Below are 19,853 nucleotides of genomic sequence, written 5' to 3'. Positions count from 1 at the left end.
GAACCTTTTTTTATTCATTTATTTTTACAAACTTTCTTTGTGTGTCACAATCGAGTTTTTTGGTAGTGTCGGAGACAAGGCAAAACGGGAAAGACCCAAGTGCAGGGAAGCAGGAAGGCAAGACAGGAGTGCAGGAGTCTGAAAAAATACATTTTAATTTCTTAAACAAAAAGGTAAACAAGGATCATGGAGGGAAATGCTAAATTAACAAAGTCCAAAAATCCAACGACAAAGTAACAAAGGAACACTAGGGTACAGAACACACCACAACAAGACGAGACCAGGAAACACGACGTGAGACAACAGACTACATTCGACAATGAACCAACAAGCACTGAAAAAAAAAAAAGGGAGCTAAAAACAAGCAAACTGACGAGACAACGAGGAACACCTGAACAAGACATGAGTGCCTGGAAGGAGCTGATAGGTTGGCACAAGGTAGAGGAGGGCTGACGAGAACAGGGGGTGACCGCAACCAAATGAGCACAAGACATGAACAACAGGGACACACGAAAACATGAAAAAAAACCTAAATAACCTAAACAAAAACACAGACCAAAACAAAAACAACAAAAACCTTTCCAAAACAGGGTGAGTGGAAGGGGGGCTGGAGGAAGGTTTGGGCTCCACCAATCAGGGCCAGTCTGGTGGCCGTCCAGGACACGAGATGTGCGGTGCTTGGCTGAGCCATTCAGGGGGTCGGCCAGGACACCGACCACAAGGGTTTCTAACAGGCTGTTCAGGCGGCGGGCCATGATGCCGGACCCAAAAGCAAAGCAAGGGCCAGGCATGAAGTTTGGCTGGCAGGCGCTGGACGAACCCTGCCAGAGCAAGGACGGGTGCCGGCCACTGGAAGTGTGGCGCCGGAGCAAACAGGTGATAGTCACTGGACGAGCGCCACTGGAGCAAGGACGGGTGGTGACCTCTGGACGAGCACTGCCAGAGCAAGTTTGGGTGGCGGGCGCACAGTGTATGCCACTGGAGCCTGCAGCTGCCGGGAGCAGGAACAGGTGCCTGCTGCAGCCGCTGGGGAACAGGCATAGGGTCTGCATTCGCTCTTTCAGCCTGCCGCCGTAGAGGTTTGGCAACACAGGAAACAAGAGGGGCAGAGTGCAAAGGAACTAGGGAAGGTGAACTAGGAAACACGAGTGGTACGAGAAGAGGTGATAAAATAGGCATGGAATGAGGTGACTTAGGGGCAGGTTTGTACGGATGTGACTTGGTTGGAGGCATGGAACGAGGTGTGGAAACGGGTGACAAATTACGTGGCTTAGAAACGAGAGTGTAATGACGATCCTTGACCTTTACTTGGGTGCCTCCATTGGCCACCACACGGAGGTCCCTTATCGATGGCCAAACAGGTGCCCAAGTAAAGGTCAGAGCGAACTGATTTGGGCTTGGACTAGCAGGGATCGGAAAAGGGAAAACGTGACAAAAATTGACTGGGACGCAAAAAACTAGGGAAAGAAATCCAAATCGATGTCAGAGTCAGAATTGGAAAAGAGGTTAATTAAATTGGGGCCATCTTCACAATGCCAAAAATCTCAATCTAAAAAACATGGAGGTAAAATGGTAGGACAGTGTCAATGACAAGGACTTGAAGACACAGATGAAAACGACAGCGAGGGAAGAACGAAAGGGCTTACAGAAAAAAAGGTAGATCTGGTTTGCAGGCTGAGGGTGCTGGGAGGCAGACTGGCGGCGTCCAGGGCGATGCCGTGTGCTTTTTGTTGTGTCCTTTTGTGGTTGGTTCATTCTGTCACAATCTGTTTTTTGGTGGTGTTGGAGACAAAACAAACACAAGGCAAACAAGGATCATGGAGGGAAGTAACCCAAAGTGCAACAATCTACAGTAAATACAAAGTAAGAAAGGAACACTAGGCAACGAAGAACTCACCACTACAAGATTGGACAAAGAAACATGATGTGAGACAACAGACTACAATCGACATTGACAATGAACCAACATGCACTGAAACAAACCAGGGAACTAAATACAAGCAAACTGACGAGACAACGAGGAACACCTGGACAACACACGAGTGGCTGGAGGGAGCTGGTAGGTTGACACAAGGTAGATGGCTAATGAGAACAGGTGGAGACAATAACGAAACCAAACGAGCACACAAGACATGAACAACATGGGACACGGGAAAACATGAAACTAAACTACGTATAATCTAAACTAAAACACCGACCATAACATTATGCTTTGTAATTTTCTTTTTGTCTAAAATTTATATTAATAATAATACAAAAGATTAATATTATCTTGTCTTCCCTTGTTGTCTTTCCTTTCTTCCTTACACCAGCAACCTTCTGGGGGCCATGTCCCTTTCGATGTTTATCACTTCACTGTGATTTATTGGAATGTCTTTCTCAATAGCGAGAAGGAGATCAGAAAGCCTCTCTTCTGTGAATAGGCATTTCAGTGTGTTTTTCACCAGCAAGAGCTGAGAGAAGGACCACTCCACTATGGCTGTTGACACTTGGAAGTCCTTATCAACTCCACCAGTGTTGGAAAGCTATCTTTTCCACTGTTGTCTCTCAATGTTTATAACATATCCTTCATGGTGGACGTCTTTTGGAAAGAGGCATAAAAAAACCTGAGGTCTGTTCTTCAGATCCTCTCCTCCATAGAAATTCCACAGGGTGTGAATGGCCTCAAGAGAATCAGGCCCCATAGCATCTTTGCCTATCCAATTTTCAACCTTTGTCAAACTATGGAGCGTCCTCAGTATTTTACTGGACAGCGTCTTGCCATCTCCACGAAATTTATTTTTGTAGTTACTGAGAAAGAGCGTATATGAATTAATAATACACCTTCACACTTTACAAGTCTTCAACAGACTGGAAAGAGTGGCTCTCTGCGGCTGCATTAGTACATTGTAGATAATTTGCAGGTGCCCTCCTCTGCCTTTGATGTCCAGGAGGGACTGTGGGGATCCTGATTCCAGAAGGTTCTGCCTTTGCAGTGGCACTCAACAGTTTTTCAAATTGTTCTTCTGTCCTGAGCTTGATCAAGATGTCCATCACTCCTTCAACAACAGTATATTCTGTTGACAAATCAATGTTGCAGTTATGTACGCGCATCAGAGGCAAGTGCAGTGACCTCAAAAACTGGAGAGGCTACCTCAAAGGCAAAAAAACCCAACTCAAACGCTATGGCTTTACGGTACATCCTGGCATCTCCAACAGCATTATCTGGTTGGGATGGTCATCTATCAACACATGTTCACATAACTGTCATTAAACTTGAGATCAAAAGCTCTGTGGTGGGCAGGATCTGTTGGGTATCTTAAGGAAGCAATTTTTGATAGGATGTTTTCTACACTATTCACATTTTCCTCAACCTCACCCTCTTCAATGAATTGCTTTTCACCTCCAGTGGCTTCTTCTTGCTCAACAATGACAGTATTATCATAATCATCTTTGGTCTCTGTGCTAGCTGTTACCCGTGAAGCCTTCTCTTGGCCCTCATTTGTTGCTCTCTCAGTTTCTTTTAGATTTTGTATTACACAAGAGCTGCTGTGATTTTGGAGTAGCCATGCATTGTGAGATTCGCTACTCTTTGCTACGTCCGGAGCCTCCTTCTTTCTCGTTCTTTTTCTTGGCATTGTGCTGCAGACAGGATAGAAATGAATTGTTTTCTTACTTTTGAGCTACTATAACTACGCAACAAAAAACACAATTTTCTGAATATATCAATGATCCATTAATAACATAATTAGCATTATTTTACAGATCTCATTATTACCACTACAATTCTCTCTCCACACCTTGGCATAGTCATTGACGGTGACATGAACTTTCAGTGTACCTTTCAGATTTGAAGGAGGGCTGTCTTTCCGTATCAGCTTTGATAAATTTATATCAACAACATAATAGTAGAAGTAGAATAAATAGTTTTAAGTTGAGGAACCTACAATCAAAATGTTTCCATAGCTGATTAAGACATGACTTTTCAGATAAAAATTGTGTTTTCATGTTCAAGTCGTTTTGAGATTAAATATTATGGATCATGCTTTCTTTCACTCTAACCCCCCCCCCCCAAAAAAAGGCATTTGTTTTACTGTCCTCTGTCTGCCTGTATTTGTAGATTTCCTCTTAATTCACTAAACAAATTTCCCCACACATTTAAACATGTCAGGAGACCATATTTTCTCAAACAACTGAAGTTCTGTGGTGGTTTTTCTTCATTCTTTATCACTACAAAGTTGCCTTAGCAATTGAAGATTAGTGCATTTTTCATTAATAAGCACACAATTTACAAATCAATGTGGTGTTTTAGACATTACATCATGATATGCATCTAACTGTATTCATCTGTAGTGTCCCAGTGCATAAACTTGAATATGCCCATGAAGAAGAGGATTGGCTAAACCAAACACACACGCACAGCTAGTAGCTCATATGTGCACGTTAGCAAGATAGACTTTGACTATGTTGAAGCTTGTCATTTGTCACCTTGAGAACTTCATTCATCCCCACTCACCCCAAAACACCAGAAACAAAAGCAAAACTGTGCTGAGGTCGGCTGCTGCCTGTCTCTGCCTCTGTGCTGAGTCCAGCCGTGCTGCAGTAGAAGGGAGAGGGGAGGGTGTGAGGAGTCTGACCGAGCGCATTGGGCGGCATCTCCCGACCAGCAGTTTGAAGTTTTCTTTTTTTAATTTATATTTATGTGGCTGGCACGGTGGGCGACTGGTTAGCACATCTGCCTCACAGTTCTGGGGACCGGGGTTCAAATCCCTAAAACCCTTCCATCCATCGCTCCATATTCTGAACCGCTTATCCTCACTAGGCTCACGCATGTGCTGCATATCCCAGCTGACTTTAGGTGAGAGGCGAGGTACACCCTGAACTGGTTGCTAGCCAATCACAGGGCATAAATAGACAAACAACGATTCACACACACATTGACACCTACGGACAAATTTAGTCTTCAATTAACCTAGCATGTATGTTTTGGGAATGTGGGAGGAAACTGGAGTACCTGGACAAAACCTACACAGGCTCAGGCAGAACATGTAAACTCCACACAGGAACGCCAGATTTGAACCCGGGACCTCAGAACTGTGAGGCGGATGTGCTAACCAGTCATCTACCGTGCCTCCCAATGCCCTGCCCTAAACACATCTATTTAAAAACTGTAAGTGACCTAACAATCAGAATCTGCACAAATTTAATGTATAACCCCAATTCCAATGAAGTTGGGACGTTGTGTTAAACATAAATAAAAACAGAATAGAATGATTTGCAAATTATGTTCAACCTATATTTAATTGAATACACTACAAAGAAAAGATATTTAATGTTCAAACTGATAAACATTATTGTTTTTAGCAAATAATTATTAACCTAGAATTTTATGGCTGCAACACGTTCCAAAAAAGCTGGGACAGGTGTCAAAAAAGACTGAGACCTGTTTGGAACATCCCACAGGTGAACAGGCTAATTGGGAACAGGTGGGTGCCATGATTGGGTATAAAAGGAGCTTCCCTGAATTGTTCAGTCATTTATAAGCAAAGATGGGGCGAGGTTCACCTCTTTGTGAACAAGTGCATGAGAAAATAGTCGAACAGTTTAAGGACAATGTTCCTCAATGTACAATTGCAAGGAATATAGGGATTTCATCATCTACGGTCCATAATATCATCAAAAGGTTCAGAAAATCTGGAGAAATCACTGCAAGGCCGAAAACCAACATTGAATGCCCATGACCTTCGATCCCTCAGCCGGCACTGCATCAAAAACCGACATCAATGTGTAAAGGATATCACCACATGGGCTCAGGAACACTTCAGAGAACCAATGTCAATAAATACAGTTCGGCGCTACATCCGTAAGTGCAACTTGAAACTCTATTATGCAAAGCAAAAGCCATTTATCAACAACACCCACAAACGCCACAGGCTTCTCTGGGCCGAGCTCATCTAAAATGGACTGACGCAAAGTGGAAAAGTGTTCTGTGGTCTGACGAGTCCACATTTAATATTGTTTTGGAAATTGTGGACGTCGTGTGGCGCATTATGAAGTGTAAAATATGACAACGGAGACCCTGGACTGTTGAACAGCTGAAGCTGTACATCAAGCAAGAATGGGAAAGAATTCCACCTACAAAGCTTCAACCATTAGTGTCCTCAGTTCCCAAAGGTTTATTGAATTTTAAAAGAAAAGGTGATGTAACACAGTGGTAAACATGACCCTGTCCCAGCTTTTGTGGAACGTGTTGCAGCCATAAAATTCTAAGTTAATGATTATTTGGTAAAAAAAAATAAAGTTTATCACTTTGAACATTAAATATCTTGAATGTAGTGTATTCAATTAAATTTAGGTTGAACATGATTTGCAAATCATTGAATTGTTTTTATTTGTTTAACGACTGTGGACGACTGGTTAGAGCGTCAGCCTCACAGTTTTGAGGACCCGGGTTCAATCCCCGGCCCTGCCTGTGTGGAGTTTGCATGTTCTCCCCGTGCCTGCGTGGGTTTTCTCCGGGCACTCCGGTTTCCTCCCACATCCCAAAAACATGCATTAATTGACAACTCTAAATTGCCCGTAGGTGTGACTGTGAGTGCGAATGGTTGTTTGTTTGTATGTGCCCTGCGATTGGCTGGCAACCAGTTCAGGGTGTACCCCGCCTCCTGCCCGATGACAGCTTGGATAGGCTCCAGCACGCCCGCGACCCTAGTGAGGAGAAGCGGCTCAGAAAATGGATGGATGGATGTTTAACACAACATCCCAACTTAATTGGAATTGGGGTTGTAGTTCATTTTATGCTATTGACATGCTTTAATAAGAAAAGTACAAAGATGTGACCTTTGTTGAAGAACCAAGGGGGTCATTGTCACTTTCATTAGTGCTGTCTCTGTATTTTGATGTGTTCTAAATTTTGACTGAAAATCTTTAAATAAATAACTGTTTTGTAGAACGTATTACAGTTATCTGGCAACTGCTTTTTGGCAACTGCTTTTTCCAAACCTTTCTGGCAACTGCTTTTTCCAAACCTTTTTCGCAAAAGGTTTGGCGCAAACTAAGGGTTGAACCGATTAGTTGATGCATCGATTTTACCACTGCGCAATGGTGATTATAGCTTCAATTCAATTACTCGCCAAGCACGTGTTCTCGGATTAACAACACGGACGTTTTGCAGAAAGCAGCATGCGGTGGGTCTGTGCAGCAAACAAGCACTGTGCTTCAAGCGCGTAGAAATATTTAACTAAAAATTAATTCACCAAACGCCCTCCTTGAGCAGAAAAAAGGCAGACAATATCCTGTAGCGTCTGCTTTGACGATAAAGTGAAGACGAGCGGTGGTCGAGCAATGTCTTCATCATGAAAATTTTGGCAGTAACTACACGTAAAACAAAACATACAGCGAGTGTTTCACTCAAGCCTTCATCCTGCAGACACATTCCTGTATGCCCTTCCTCCTTCCAGTCTCCCCACCCCCACTCGCACTCCTCCAATCACAAATCACAATCAGACACCTTCACCTTCACTGCCTCACACAGTTGTCGCTTAGAGAACTATAGTAAGAATCCACATAAGACAGGTAGTATCAGGGTTGCTACGTTGCCTTATTTATTATTTATTTATTATTTATTTTTTATTATTGCATTATTTCAAAGCATTCCCTCCTCCTCTGATTTTCCTTGAAAAATTATATTTCTGTAGCGAGTAGCAACTTCTTGTGTTACGTGATTTGGAGTTAGCTTTAGATAAATTAAGACTGCAAGTCAGGGACGGTACAATATCTGAATGGGAATGAATGAGCGAGTGTCTGCATGTGGTTGGCGACCGCACCCAGGGACGCCAAGGTGCATTTTGTCGATATGTAGGGGAGAGTGAGCTTGTATTTAGAGACTCAAGGCAAACAGCTGTGCGGATAGCAAGTTGAAAAACTAAAAAATAATAAGTAAAATAAGTAATGGAATCAATTAGCCAACATCTACTCAACTGTCAACACCTGAGCGTTGACTGCAAAAGAAATCTGAAGTCGTTCAACCCCTACTACAATCACAATGCAGCTCATGAAAAGAACACTAATAGCGACAGTGAAGTATGACCGTGGCACCATCATGCTTTGGGCTGGTTTTCTTCAGCTGAAACTGAAGCCTTGGTCACTGAGAAGCGAATTATGAACACTTTTGCTAGGAAGCAAAAAAGAAAAAGTCTGAAAAATAGGCGTGGAACAGTTTTTGAAAACCGTCCAAACAGTTCGGTTTGACTATTTTCGTTCGGTCCGCACTGTCCCGTTCGGTTCGGCAAGTGCAACTCTTTAGTTTTAAAAAAATATTTACTATTGAGGCGAAGTGTATAGTAGCGCTAATTGCAAAGCCAAGATGGTGGCACGCATGGTTGCGGCATTGCATCAGAATCAGAATCATCTTTATTTGCCAAGTATGTCCAAAAAACACACAAGGAATTTGTCTCTGGGAGTTGGAGTTAAAGACATTACTGGCACTAGATACCGGTTTCGAGTGCCTCTCATTACTCGCATAACATCCCAGACGAACACGAGACCATCATAGCGTGTCTGTATCTTTCCAATGCAACATTTCTGGTGCATTAAACAGACTTCTAAGTCGTTCATTTTATGGACCAGAGATCTTGTGTTGGAGAGATTACAACTCAGTGGAAATCGTTATTTTCAGACAAACATCATGTTGGTCAATGTACATCATATAAGACTTCTTTATTTAATAAATTGAGATTTTATTTAGGAGGAGAGTAATGATTAGATCAGTGTTTTCCAACCTTTGTGGAGCCAAGGCACCTATTTTACATGGAAAAAAAAACCATGGTTAACCACCAAACAAAAGTATCATAAAAAGTATGAATATTGCAATAATGATCCTTCCTCAATTTAGTCACAAATGTACTTAGTGTGAAATGTGGCTTGTTTAAATTGAACACAAAGTTGATATATTTGCAGGGAGCCAGGACTTATTCAGTTGTATGAATTGCAACAGGTGGATACACAGGTTTATTTTACCTTTTGCCATCCAGTGAAGAGGATTTTATTGTTCTGCCTGTCACTATATGCCACTGGCATAGATATAACAATAAATGTATATTTCTAATTTATAAAAAATAATCTAAATAATAATACAATTCTTCTTTTCCTTTCGGCTTGTCCCGTTAGGGGTCACCACAGCGCGTCATCCTTTTCCATGTAAGCCTATCTCCTGCATCCTCCTCTCGAACACCAACTGCCATCATGTCTTCCCTCACGACATCCATCAACCTTCTCTTTGGTCTTCCTCTAGCTCTCTTGCCTGGCAGCTCCATCCTCATCGTCCTTCTTCCAATATACTCACTATTTCTCCTCTGGACGTGTCCAAACCATTGAAGTCTGCGCTCTCTAACTTTGTCTCCAAAACATCGAACCCTGGCTGTCCCTCTGATGAGCTCATTTATAATTTTATCCAACCTGGTCACTCCAAGAGCGAACCTCAACATCTTCACTTTCCGCCACCTCCAGCTCTGCTTCCTGTTGTCTCTTCAGTGCCACTGTCTTTAATCCATACATCATGGCTGGCCTCACTACTGTTTTATAAACTTTGCCCTTCATCCGAGCAGAGACTCTCCTGTCACATAACACACCTGACACCTTCCTCCACCCGTTCCAACCTGCTTGGAGCCGTTTCTTCACTTCCTGACCACACTCACCATTGCTCTGGACGGTTGACCCCAAGTATTTAAAGTCCTCCACCCTTGCTATCTCTTCTCCCTGTAGCCTCATTCTTCCCCCACAACCCCTCTCATTCATGCACATATATTCTGTTTTACTTCGGCTAATCTTCATTCCTCTTCTTTCCAGTGCATGCCTCCATCTTTCTAACTGTTCCTCCAGCTGCTCCCTTCTTTCACTGCAGATCACAATGTCATCTGCAAACATCATGGTCCACGGGGATTCCAGTCTAACCTCATCTGTCAGCCTATCCATCACCACTGCAAAAAGGAAGGGGCTCAGGGCTGATCCCTGATGCAGTCCCACGTCCACTTTAAATTCTTCTGTCACACCAACAGCACACCTCACCGCTGTTCAGCTGCCCTCGTACATGTCCTGTATTATTCTAACATACTTCTCTGCCACTCCAGACTTCCACATGCAGTACCACAGTTCCTCTCTGGGTACTCTGTCATAGGCTTTCTCTAGATCTACAAAGACACAATGTAGCTCCTTTTGACCTCTGTATTTTTCCATCAACATCCTCCAGGCAAATGATGCATCTGTGGTACTCTTTCTAGGCATGAAATCATACTGTTGCTCGCAAATACTCACTTCTGTCCTGAGTCTAACCTCCACTACTCTTTCCCATAACTTCATTGTGTGGCTCATCAACTTTATTCCTCTGTAGTTGCCACAGCTCTGCACATCACCTTTGTTCTTAAAAATGGGCACCAGTACACTTTTCCTCCATTCCTCAGGCATCTTCTCACGCACTAGAATTCTATTGAACAAGCTGGTCAAAAACTCCACAGCCACCTCTTCTAGATGCTTCCATACCTCCACAGGAATGTCATCAGGACCAACTGCCTTTCCATTTTTCATTCTCTTTAATGCCTTTCTAACTTCCCCCTTACTAATCATTGCCACTTCCTGGTCCACCACACTTGCCTCTTCTACTCTCCCTTCTCTATCACTTTCCTCATTCATCAACTCCTCGAAGTATTCTTTCCATCGAGCAAGCAAACTGCTGGCACCACTCAACATATTTCCATCTCTATCCTTAATCACCCTAACCTGCTCCACATCCTTCTCATCTCTATCCCTCTGCCTGGCCAGCCTGTATAGATCCTTTTCTCCTTCTTTAGTGTCCAACCTGCCATACATGTCATCATATGCCTCTTGTTTTGCCTTTGCCACCTCTACCTTTGCCCTGTGTCGCATCTCAATGTATTCCTTTCGCCTCTCCTCGGTCCTCTCAGTGTCCCACTTTTTCTTAGCTAACCTTTTTCCTTGTATGATTTCCTGTACTGTGAGGTTCCACCACCAAGTCTCCTTCTCTCCTTTCCTGCCAGAAGATACACCAAGTACTCTCCTGCCTGCTTCTCTGATCACCTTGGCTGCAGTGGTCCAGTCTTCTGGAAGCTCCTCCCGTCCACCGAGAGCCTGTCTCACCTCTTCCCGAAAAGCTGCACAACACTCGTCCTGTCTCAGCTTCCACCACATGGTTCTCTTCTCTGCCTTTGTCTTCCTAATTTTCCTCCCCACCACCAGAGTCATCTTACACACCACTATCCTATGCTGTCTAGCCACACTCTCCCCTACCACTATCTTAGAGTTGGTAACCTCCTTCAGATTACATCGTCTGCACAAGATGTAATCCACCTGTGCGCTTCTACCTCCGCTCTTGTAGGTCACCCTATGTTCGTGCTTCTTCTGGAAAAAAGTGTTCACTACAGCCATTTGCATCCTTGTTGCAAAGTCTACCACCATCTGTCCCTCCAAGTTCCTTTCCTGGATGCCATACTTACCCATCACTTCTTCATCACCCCTATTACCTTCACCAACATGTCCATTACAATCTGCACCAATTACGACTCTCTCTCTGTCTGGGATGCTCAGAACTACATCATCTAGCTCCTTCCAGAATTTCTCCTTTCACCTCGAGGTCACATCCTACCTGTGGGGCATAGCCACTAATCACATTACACATAACACCCTCAATTTCAAATTTCAGCCTCATCACTCGATCTGATACTCTTGTCACCTCCAAGACATTCTTAGCCAACTCTTCTTTTAAAATAACCCCGACTCCATTTCTCTTCCCATGTACACCATGGTAAAATAATTTAAACCCTGCCCCTAAACTTCTAGCCTTACTGCCTTTCCACCTGGTCTCCTGGACACACAATATATCAACCTTTCTCCTAATCATCATGTCAACCAACTCCCGAGATTTTCCTGTCATAGTCCCAACATTCAAAGTCCCCATATTCAGTTCTATGCTCTGTGTTTTCCTTTTCTCTTTCTGCCGAAGAACCCGCTTTCCACCTCCTCTTCTTCTTTGACTTTGACCCACAGTAGCTGAATTTTCAACGGTGCCCCGCAGGTTGACGGCGCCGGTGGCGGACGTTGTTAACCCGGGCCACGACCGATCCGGTATGGAATTCTTTGGATGAACGCTCATATTTGTTTGGCAAGGTTTTAAGCCGGATGCCCTTCCTGACGCAACCCTCTGCATTTATCTGGGCTTGGGACCGGCCTACAGTTTGCACTGACTTGTGCCCCCCATAGGGCTGCATTTAAATAATAATACAATAACAGCAATAATTGTAATTAATAATAATGCTGTGAATATATGCTTTCACATTTAACCTAACCATACAAGACAATTGATTTTCCTAAAACCAAACCGAACACCATGACCACAAAACCAAGATACGAACCGAACTATGATATTTGTGAACCATTCCACCCATACAGAAAAAGTATACGAGAACATCTGAAATTTATTTGGGGTTAATCTGTGAATGTTTTTTTCTGAACACAGCTAATATTACACTTGTTCACACAAATATTACACAAATCCTTGCAAAACTTCTCTTTTTCTTCGATTAATTTTTTTTCCACTTAGTTTTTCACTTAAATTGTTCAGTTATAGCTCACATTAATAGTGGAAAATGTTTTGAAATGATTTATATTGGTTTCATTTTATTATTTCATAAAAATCTTGTATTTGAACAAAGGTGTGTAGACTTTATATCCACCGTTAGTAATGTTAATTAGCCAGCAAAATTCATTCATTTGTAAACCTCAACTGGTGAAGTATAAATGCTTGCATGAAAATCCAACCATCCATTTTCTGTACTGCTTATCCTCACAAGGGTCACAGACGTGCTGAAGCCTATTCCAACTATCTTCAGGCGGGAGGTGGAGTACACCCTGAACTGGTCGCCAGCCAATTGCAGGGCACATATAAACAAACAACCATTCGCACTCACATTCACGCCTACGCCTTCAATCAACCTCCCATTACTGTTTTTGGGATGTGGGAGGAAACCGGAGTGCCCGGACAAAACCCACACAAGTACGGGGAGAAAATGCAAACTCCACAGAAGCAAGGCCGAAATTTGAACCAGAGTCCTCAGAACTGTGAGGCAGATGTGCTGACCAGTCGTCTAGCGTGGCCCCTGTTTCTATGTGCCCTGCGATTGGCTGGCAACCGGTTCAGGGTGTATCCCGCCTCCCGCACGAAGATAGCTGGGATAGGCTGAAGCATCCCGTGACCCTAGTGAGGATAAGCAGTAAAGAAAATGAATGCATGGATGGAATTTAACATCAGTATAAGCAGCCAATAGACAAGGGTTTGAAATCACAGATTTCGTTAGTACAAACCCTGTAGGCTAAGAGTTATGCTTGCATGAATGCTGTTTGAATGAAAAGGCAGGGGTTCTTTTCTTTTGTTGCTCTTGTATTTGTAACAGAAGGACAATGTACATTAATAAATGTTTCAACAATAAAAATGTAAATGCGCCCAATTATAGCCAAAGGGAAAATTTTCATTGGTAGTCCCCCTGTCAGATGGAGCATGGCAATTTGACCCTGTTGGGATGCTTCCGATCTGACTTACAGCAGTCATATCAAATCAATTACTAAAACAGCCTTCTACTAGCAGAACATATCCAGAGCGAAGACTTGCAGGTGTCAAGCAGACCAGAAGAAGCTCATCCATGCTTTTATCTCAAGTACAGTATACATGACTATTATAATGGTCTTCTAACTGGACTCCCGTAAAAGAGCATTAAACAGCTGCAGCTCATTCAGAATGCTACAGCTTGTGTTCTGACCAGAACAAAGATCAGAACACATTATTACATTTCTTAAATCTCTTCACTGCCTCCCAATCACCTTTAAGGCTTGATTTGAAGAGCTCTTTTCCAAAACAAGATGAAAGACAAACTTTAAAAGATACAGTGGGTGCGGAATGTTTTCAGACCTGGATATGGGGATCCTCTGCCATTCCTACTTGCAGATCCTCTCCAGTTCTGTCAGGTTGGATGGTGAACGTTGGTGGCCAGCCATTTTCAGGTCTTTCCAGAGATGCTCAATTGGGTTTAAGTCAGGGCTCTGGCTAGGCCATCCAAAGAGTCACAGAGTTGTTCTGAAGCCACTCCTTCGGTATTTTACCTGTGTGCTTAGGGTCATTGTCTTTTTTGAAGGTGAACCTTCGACCCAGTCTGAGGTTCTGAGCACTCTGGAGAAGGTTTTCGTCCAGGATATCCCTGTACTTGGCCGCATTTATCTTTACCTTTGATTGCAACCAGTTTCCCTCTCCCTGCAGCTGAAAAACACCACTATGCTTCACTGTTGGGACTGTATTGGACAGGTGATGAGTAGTGCCTGGTTTTCTCGAACACATGCCACTTAGAATTAAGGCCAACAATTTCTATCTTGGTCTCATTAGACCTGAGAATCTATTTCTCACCATGTTGGAGTCCTTCAGGTGTTTTTTTATTTTTTTTATAGCAAACTCCATGTGGGTTTTATGTGTCTTGCACTGAGGACAGGCTTCCGTTGCGCCACTCTGCCATAAAGCCCCGACTGGTGGAGGACTGCAGTGATGTTTGACCTTCGAGAACTTTCTCCTGTCTCCCGAATGCATCTCTGGAACTCAGCCTCAGTGATCTTTGGTCTTCTTTACCTCTCTCACCAAGGCTCTTCTCCCCCAGTTGCTCAGTTTGGCCGGACGGCCAGTTCTAGGAAAGGTTCTGATCATTTGCTCTGACATGCACTGTGAGCTGTAAGGTCTTATATAGACAGGGGTGTGGCTTTCCTAATCAAGTCCAATCAGTATAATCAAACACAGCTGGACTCCAATGAAGGTGTACAACCATTTTAAGGAAGAAATGTACAGCACCTGAGTTAAATATATGAATGTCACAGCAAAGGGTCTGAATACTTATGGGTGTGTGATATTTCAGTTTTTCTTTTTTAATAAATCAGCAGAAATTTCAACAATTACGTTTTTTTTTCTGTCAATATGCGGTGCTGTGTGTACATTAACGAGGGAAAAATGAACTTAAATGATTTTAACAAATGGCTGCAATATAAAAAAAAAGTGAATAATTTAAGGGGGTCTGAAAATCTTCCATGCCCACTGTATCTCTTGCCGTGCCATTCATTGTAGGACTCTTATTATTTTTTGTCGAACAGACTGAGCCAATGGATTATTTGAGCAGGATGAACTTGTTTTGTAAAATTATCTGAACTAATACATGTATTTTTTCTCAAATAATAAAAACAGATTTAGAGCTTTTGAAAAATAGTTCTTCCTTTGTTGATCCTCTTGATGTTAATCTCATACACAGCTGCTTTTATCAACATATATCAGATAGATATCTAATATGTTTTGGATTCAATGCTTAGTTGTATCTGTTTCAGGAAAGCATAATACCAATCTAGTGTTAGTAGATTACAATTTAGCCTACTAAATTAGAAACGTCTTCAGAGATAGCATAGAAAAACAAAGGGCAGCATGAATTTATGATCACTGACATACAGACACGAGCAATTTCCCCACACGAGTAATCCTCTCTGTGATTCCCCAGTGCCACACTTGTGCTGCTCTGTTGGTTGGGACGAAATGTCCTCTGCGTCCACACTCTTGTCCGAGCTCTGCATTGAGTCCTAACACCCAGCATTAAACATCATGATTGCTCTGTCAGTTTATCACCATTAAACATCATGATTGCTCTGTCAGTTTGTCTCTCCCTCTTTTCTGTAAATGATGCAGCCAAGGAGAGAAATGCAAGCTAAATGGTGGCCAACAGCTATGATTGCGACAAAATGATGGTGTTAAATTATTGTTATTGAAATATTATAAATTATGCACTGTTGGGGGGGAATAAAATACTTGCTCTGATTGAGAATACCTGAAATCAATACTTAAAGTGGTGGTTATGCAACTGGGTGCTAACACAAACTTGTGAAAACATTTTTATTTTCATAATATAATTGCAAGTTAAACCCTTTTACACCACAGTTCATTCTACATTCTTGAGTTTATATTCAATGTTTTTATTTCTGGCATTATCCTGATAATCTATTGACTGTTTTTATGTGTCTGTGCTAGCTGCTTGCTGGAGCCCCGTTTGGAACCACAAGGAGTAAAACTATTCCCAAAGAGCACCTGGCTTCTGCTCAGGACCTGGACACCATATGGTCCCTTGGGGCAAGATTTTCTCTCTTTTTATTTTTAATCAATAGCTTAATAGCACATTACATATAGATAGAATGCACAATTAATAAAGCATTATTTAGTGTGTCCCTGACCTGTACATGAAATCTAATTTAACCCACCCTTGTAATTCTATATGACAAATTGTTACTCTATCATATTATCTGTGTGTGTGTGTGTGTGTGTGCATATGTGTGTGTGTGTTTGTGTGTGTGTTTAATGCTCCGCAGGGTTACCTACAGTACTCGGTGTTATTTTATGGCTATTACGGGAGGGTAAGGAAAATCGGCAGTGCCGGATACCGGTTGCCCCTTGCCTACTTCTTGGTTGGGATGGCTGTGTTTGCCTACAGTTTCATCATTCTGTTAAGAAAGTAATTGTAATATTTCTTGTTATTATGTTGTTATGTTTTAATAGCATTTTGTAATCTGAATAAAAAAAACTATGCTCTCAGTTGATGTAATTTAAATGGAATGAGCACTTTTCAAGCAATAGTAAAAATCTTATTCCTCTTTGGTGAACTTTGACAGCTATGATTTAAAATATTTGTTTAATGTTCAGTGAAGGCTTTTAATGGCAGTCAAGCATAGAAATTACATCATACTACTGTTTGTTGCTTCCCATACTCATACTGGGAGTCTTGAACCTTATGCTGATACTGTCAAGTAGGTAAGGAAGTTTAACAAATAAAAACTAAATTGGCAATGTAAAAATGTATATAAACCATGCAATGTTGAAGTAGTTACAACGGAGCCTCCAAATTCAACCGTAATTTTCTAGAAAAATGGAATGTGGGAGGAAACCGGAACGCCCGGAGAAAACCCACGCAGGCACGGGGAGAACATGCAAACTCCACACAAGCAGCACTGGGGATGAACCACAGTCCTTAGAACTGTGAGGTAGACGCTCTAACCAGTCGTTTACCATGCCGCCTACATTCTAGCAATATTATATAAATATAAACCGTCACTCGGTTACAGTTCCTGCAAACACCTTCCTGTTTGCTCTCCATTACGAGTATGTCAGGTCTCTTAAGCGATCAGTGTTATTAGTTTTATTTTAGTGTTTAATTTCTCTTTATACATGAATGACAGACTTAAATATTGTCTGTTCTCAACTCAATTTCCAGAGCACTTCTACAGCAAAAATACAATTGCAGCTGTAAAAAGTGCTGTACGTAACATAAAACATAACAATCCATCCATCCATTGTCTTCTGCTTATCCGAGGTCGGGTCGCGGGGGCAGCAGGCTCAGCAGGGAAGCCCAGACTTCCCTCAGCCACTTCCTGTAGCTCTTCCGAGGGGATCCCGAGGCTTTCCCAGGCAAGTCGAGAGACATAGTCTCTCCAGCGTATCCTGGGTCATCACCGGGGTCTCCTCCCGGTGGGATGTGCCCGGAACACCTCACCAGGGAGGTGTTCTGGAGGCATCCTAAACAGATGCCCGAGCCACCTCATCTGGCTCCTCTCAATGCGGAGGAGTAGCGGCTCGACTCTGAGCGCCTCCCAGATGACCGAGCTTCTCAACTTATCTCGAAGGGAAAGCCTGGACACCCTGCGGAGGAAACTCATTTCGGCCGCTTGTATCCGGGATCTTGTTCTTTCAGTCACAGCCCACAGCTCGTGACCATAGGTGAGGTTAAGAGCGTAGATCGACCGGTAAATTCTTTACCACAACGGACCGATACAAAGTCAGACAGTCCGCCTGTCGATCTCCCGTTCCATTCTTCCCTCACTCGTGAACAAGACCCCAAGATAGTTTAACTCCACCACTTGGGGAAGGATCTCATCCCTGACCTAGAGAGGGCACCTCACCCTTTTCCGACTAAGGACCATGGTCTAAGATTTAGAGGTGCTGATTCTCATCCCAGCCGCTTCACACTCGGCTGCGAACCACTCCAGTGAGAGTGGGGGATCACGGCCTGATCAAGCCAACAGAACCCTATCATCTGCAAAAAGCAGAGATGCAATACTGAGGCCACCAAACCGGACCCCCTCTACGCCTCGGCTGCACCTAGAAATTCTGTCCATAAAACTAATGAACAGAATCGGTGACAAAGGGCAGCCTTGGCAGAGTCCAACCCTTACCGGAAACGAGTCTGACTTACTGCCGGCAATGCAGACCAAATTCTGACACCGGTCGTACAGGGACTGAACGGTCCGTATCAAGGGGTTTGGTACCCCATAGTCCCGAAGCACCCCCCATAGGACTCCCCGAAGGACACGGTCGAACGCCTTCTTCAAGTCCACAAAATGCATGTAGACTGGTTGGGCGAACTCCCATGCACCCACGAGGATCGTGGAGCTGGTCCACTGTTCCACGGCAGGGAGCCCTACAACATCGAGAGCCTTGAGGAACTGCGGGCGAATCTCATCCACCCCCGGGGCCTTGCAACTGAGGAGCTTTTTAACCACCTCGGTGACCTCAACCCCAGAGATAGAAGAGCCCGCTCATATACTCCAGACTCTGTTTCCTCATGGGAAGGCGTGTCGGCGGAATTGAGGTGGTCTTCGAAGTATTCTCCCCACTGATTCACAACGTCCCGAGTCGAGTTCAGCAGCGCCCCAACCCCACTATACACAGTGTTGATGGTGCACTTCTTCCCCCTCCTGAGACGCCGGATGGTGGACCAGAATTTCCTCGAAGCTGTCCGGAAGCCATTCTTCATGGCTTCACCGAACTCCTCCCACGCCCGTGTTTTTGCCTCAGCGACCACCAAAGCCGCATTCCACTTGGCCAGCCGGTACCCATCAGCTGCTTCAGGAGTCCACAGTCGAAAAAGACCTGATAGGACTCCTTCTTCAGCTTGACGACATCCCTCACTGCTGGTGTCCACCAACGGGTTCGAGGATTGCCGCCACGACAGGCACCGACTACCTTACGGCCAGAGCTCTGGTCGGCCGCCTCGGCAATAGAGGCGCGGAACGTGGTCCATTCGGACTCAATATCCCCCGCCTCCCCCAGGACGTGGGAGAGGTTTTGCCGGAGGTGGGAGTTGAAACTCCTTCTGAGAGCGGATTCTGTCAGACATTCCCAGCAGACCCTCAAAATACATTTGGGCCTCCCACGTCGGACCGGCATCTTCCCCCACCATTGGATCCAATTCACCACCATGTGGTGATCGGTTGAAAGCTCCGCCCCTTCACCCGGGTGTCCAAGACATGCGGCCGCAAGTCCAATGACACGACCACAAATTTGATCATCAAATGGCAACCTAGGGTGTCCTGGTGCCAAGTGCACATGTGGACACCCTTATGCTTGAACATGGTGTTCGTTATGGACAATCCTTGGTGAGCACAGAAGTCCAATAACAGAACACCACTCGGGTTCTGATCTGGGGGGCCGTTCCTCCCAATCACGCCCTTCCAGGTCTCACTGTCATTGCCCACATGAGCATTGAAGTCCCCCAGCAGAACGATGGAGTCCCCAGCGGGAGCGCTCTCCAGCACCCCCTCTAAGGACTCCACAAAGGGTGGGTACTCTGAACTGCTGTTTGGTGCATAGGCACAGATAACAGTCAGGACCCGTCCCCCCACCCGAAGGCGGAGGGAGGCTACCCTCTCATCCACCGGGGTGAACCCCAATGTACAGGCGCCGAGGCGGTGGGCAATAAGTATACCCACACCTGCTCGGCGCCTCTCACCGTGGGCAACGCCAGAGT

General features: G+C 44.1%; 1 protein-coding gene across 1 annotated transcript in view; it reads left to right on the top strand.

The window, feature by feature from the left end:
* LOC133399216 (transmembrane channel-like protein 3) overlaps positions 1-19,853 on the top strand; it is an 83,663-nt gene that overhangs the window by 24,779 nt on the left and 39,031 nt on the right. Inside the window, exons 6-7 of the mRNA XM_061670577.1 lie at positions 16,088-16,186; positions 16,423-16,565. Coding sequence (XP_061526561.1) covers positions 16,088-16,186; positions 16,423-16,565 — 242 coding nt within the window. The remainder of the gene's footprint in view (positions 1-16,087; positions 16,187-16,422; positions 16,566-19,853) is intronic.

Source organism: Phycodurus eques, chromosome 2 (assembly GCF_024500275.1).
Source record: "Phycodurus eques isolate BA_2022a chromosome 2, UOR_Pequ_1.1, whole genome shotgun sequence".
NCBI lineage: Eukaryota > Metazoa > Chordata > Actinopteri > Syngnathiformes > Syngnathidae > Phycodurus > Phycodurus eques.
Note: the sequence above shows the minus strand (reverse complement) of the source record. Positions and strands in the feature narration are given on the sequence as shown.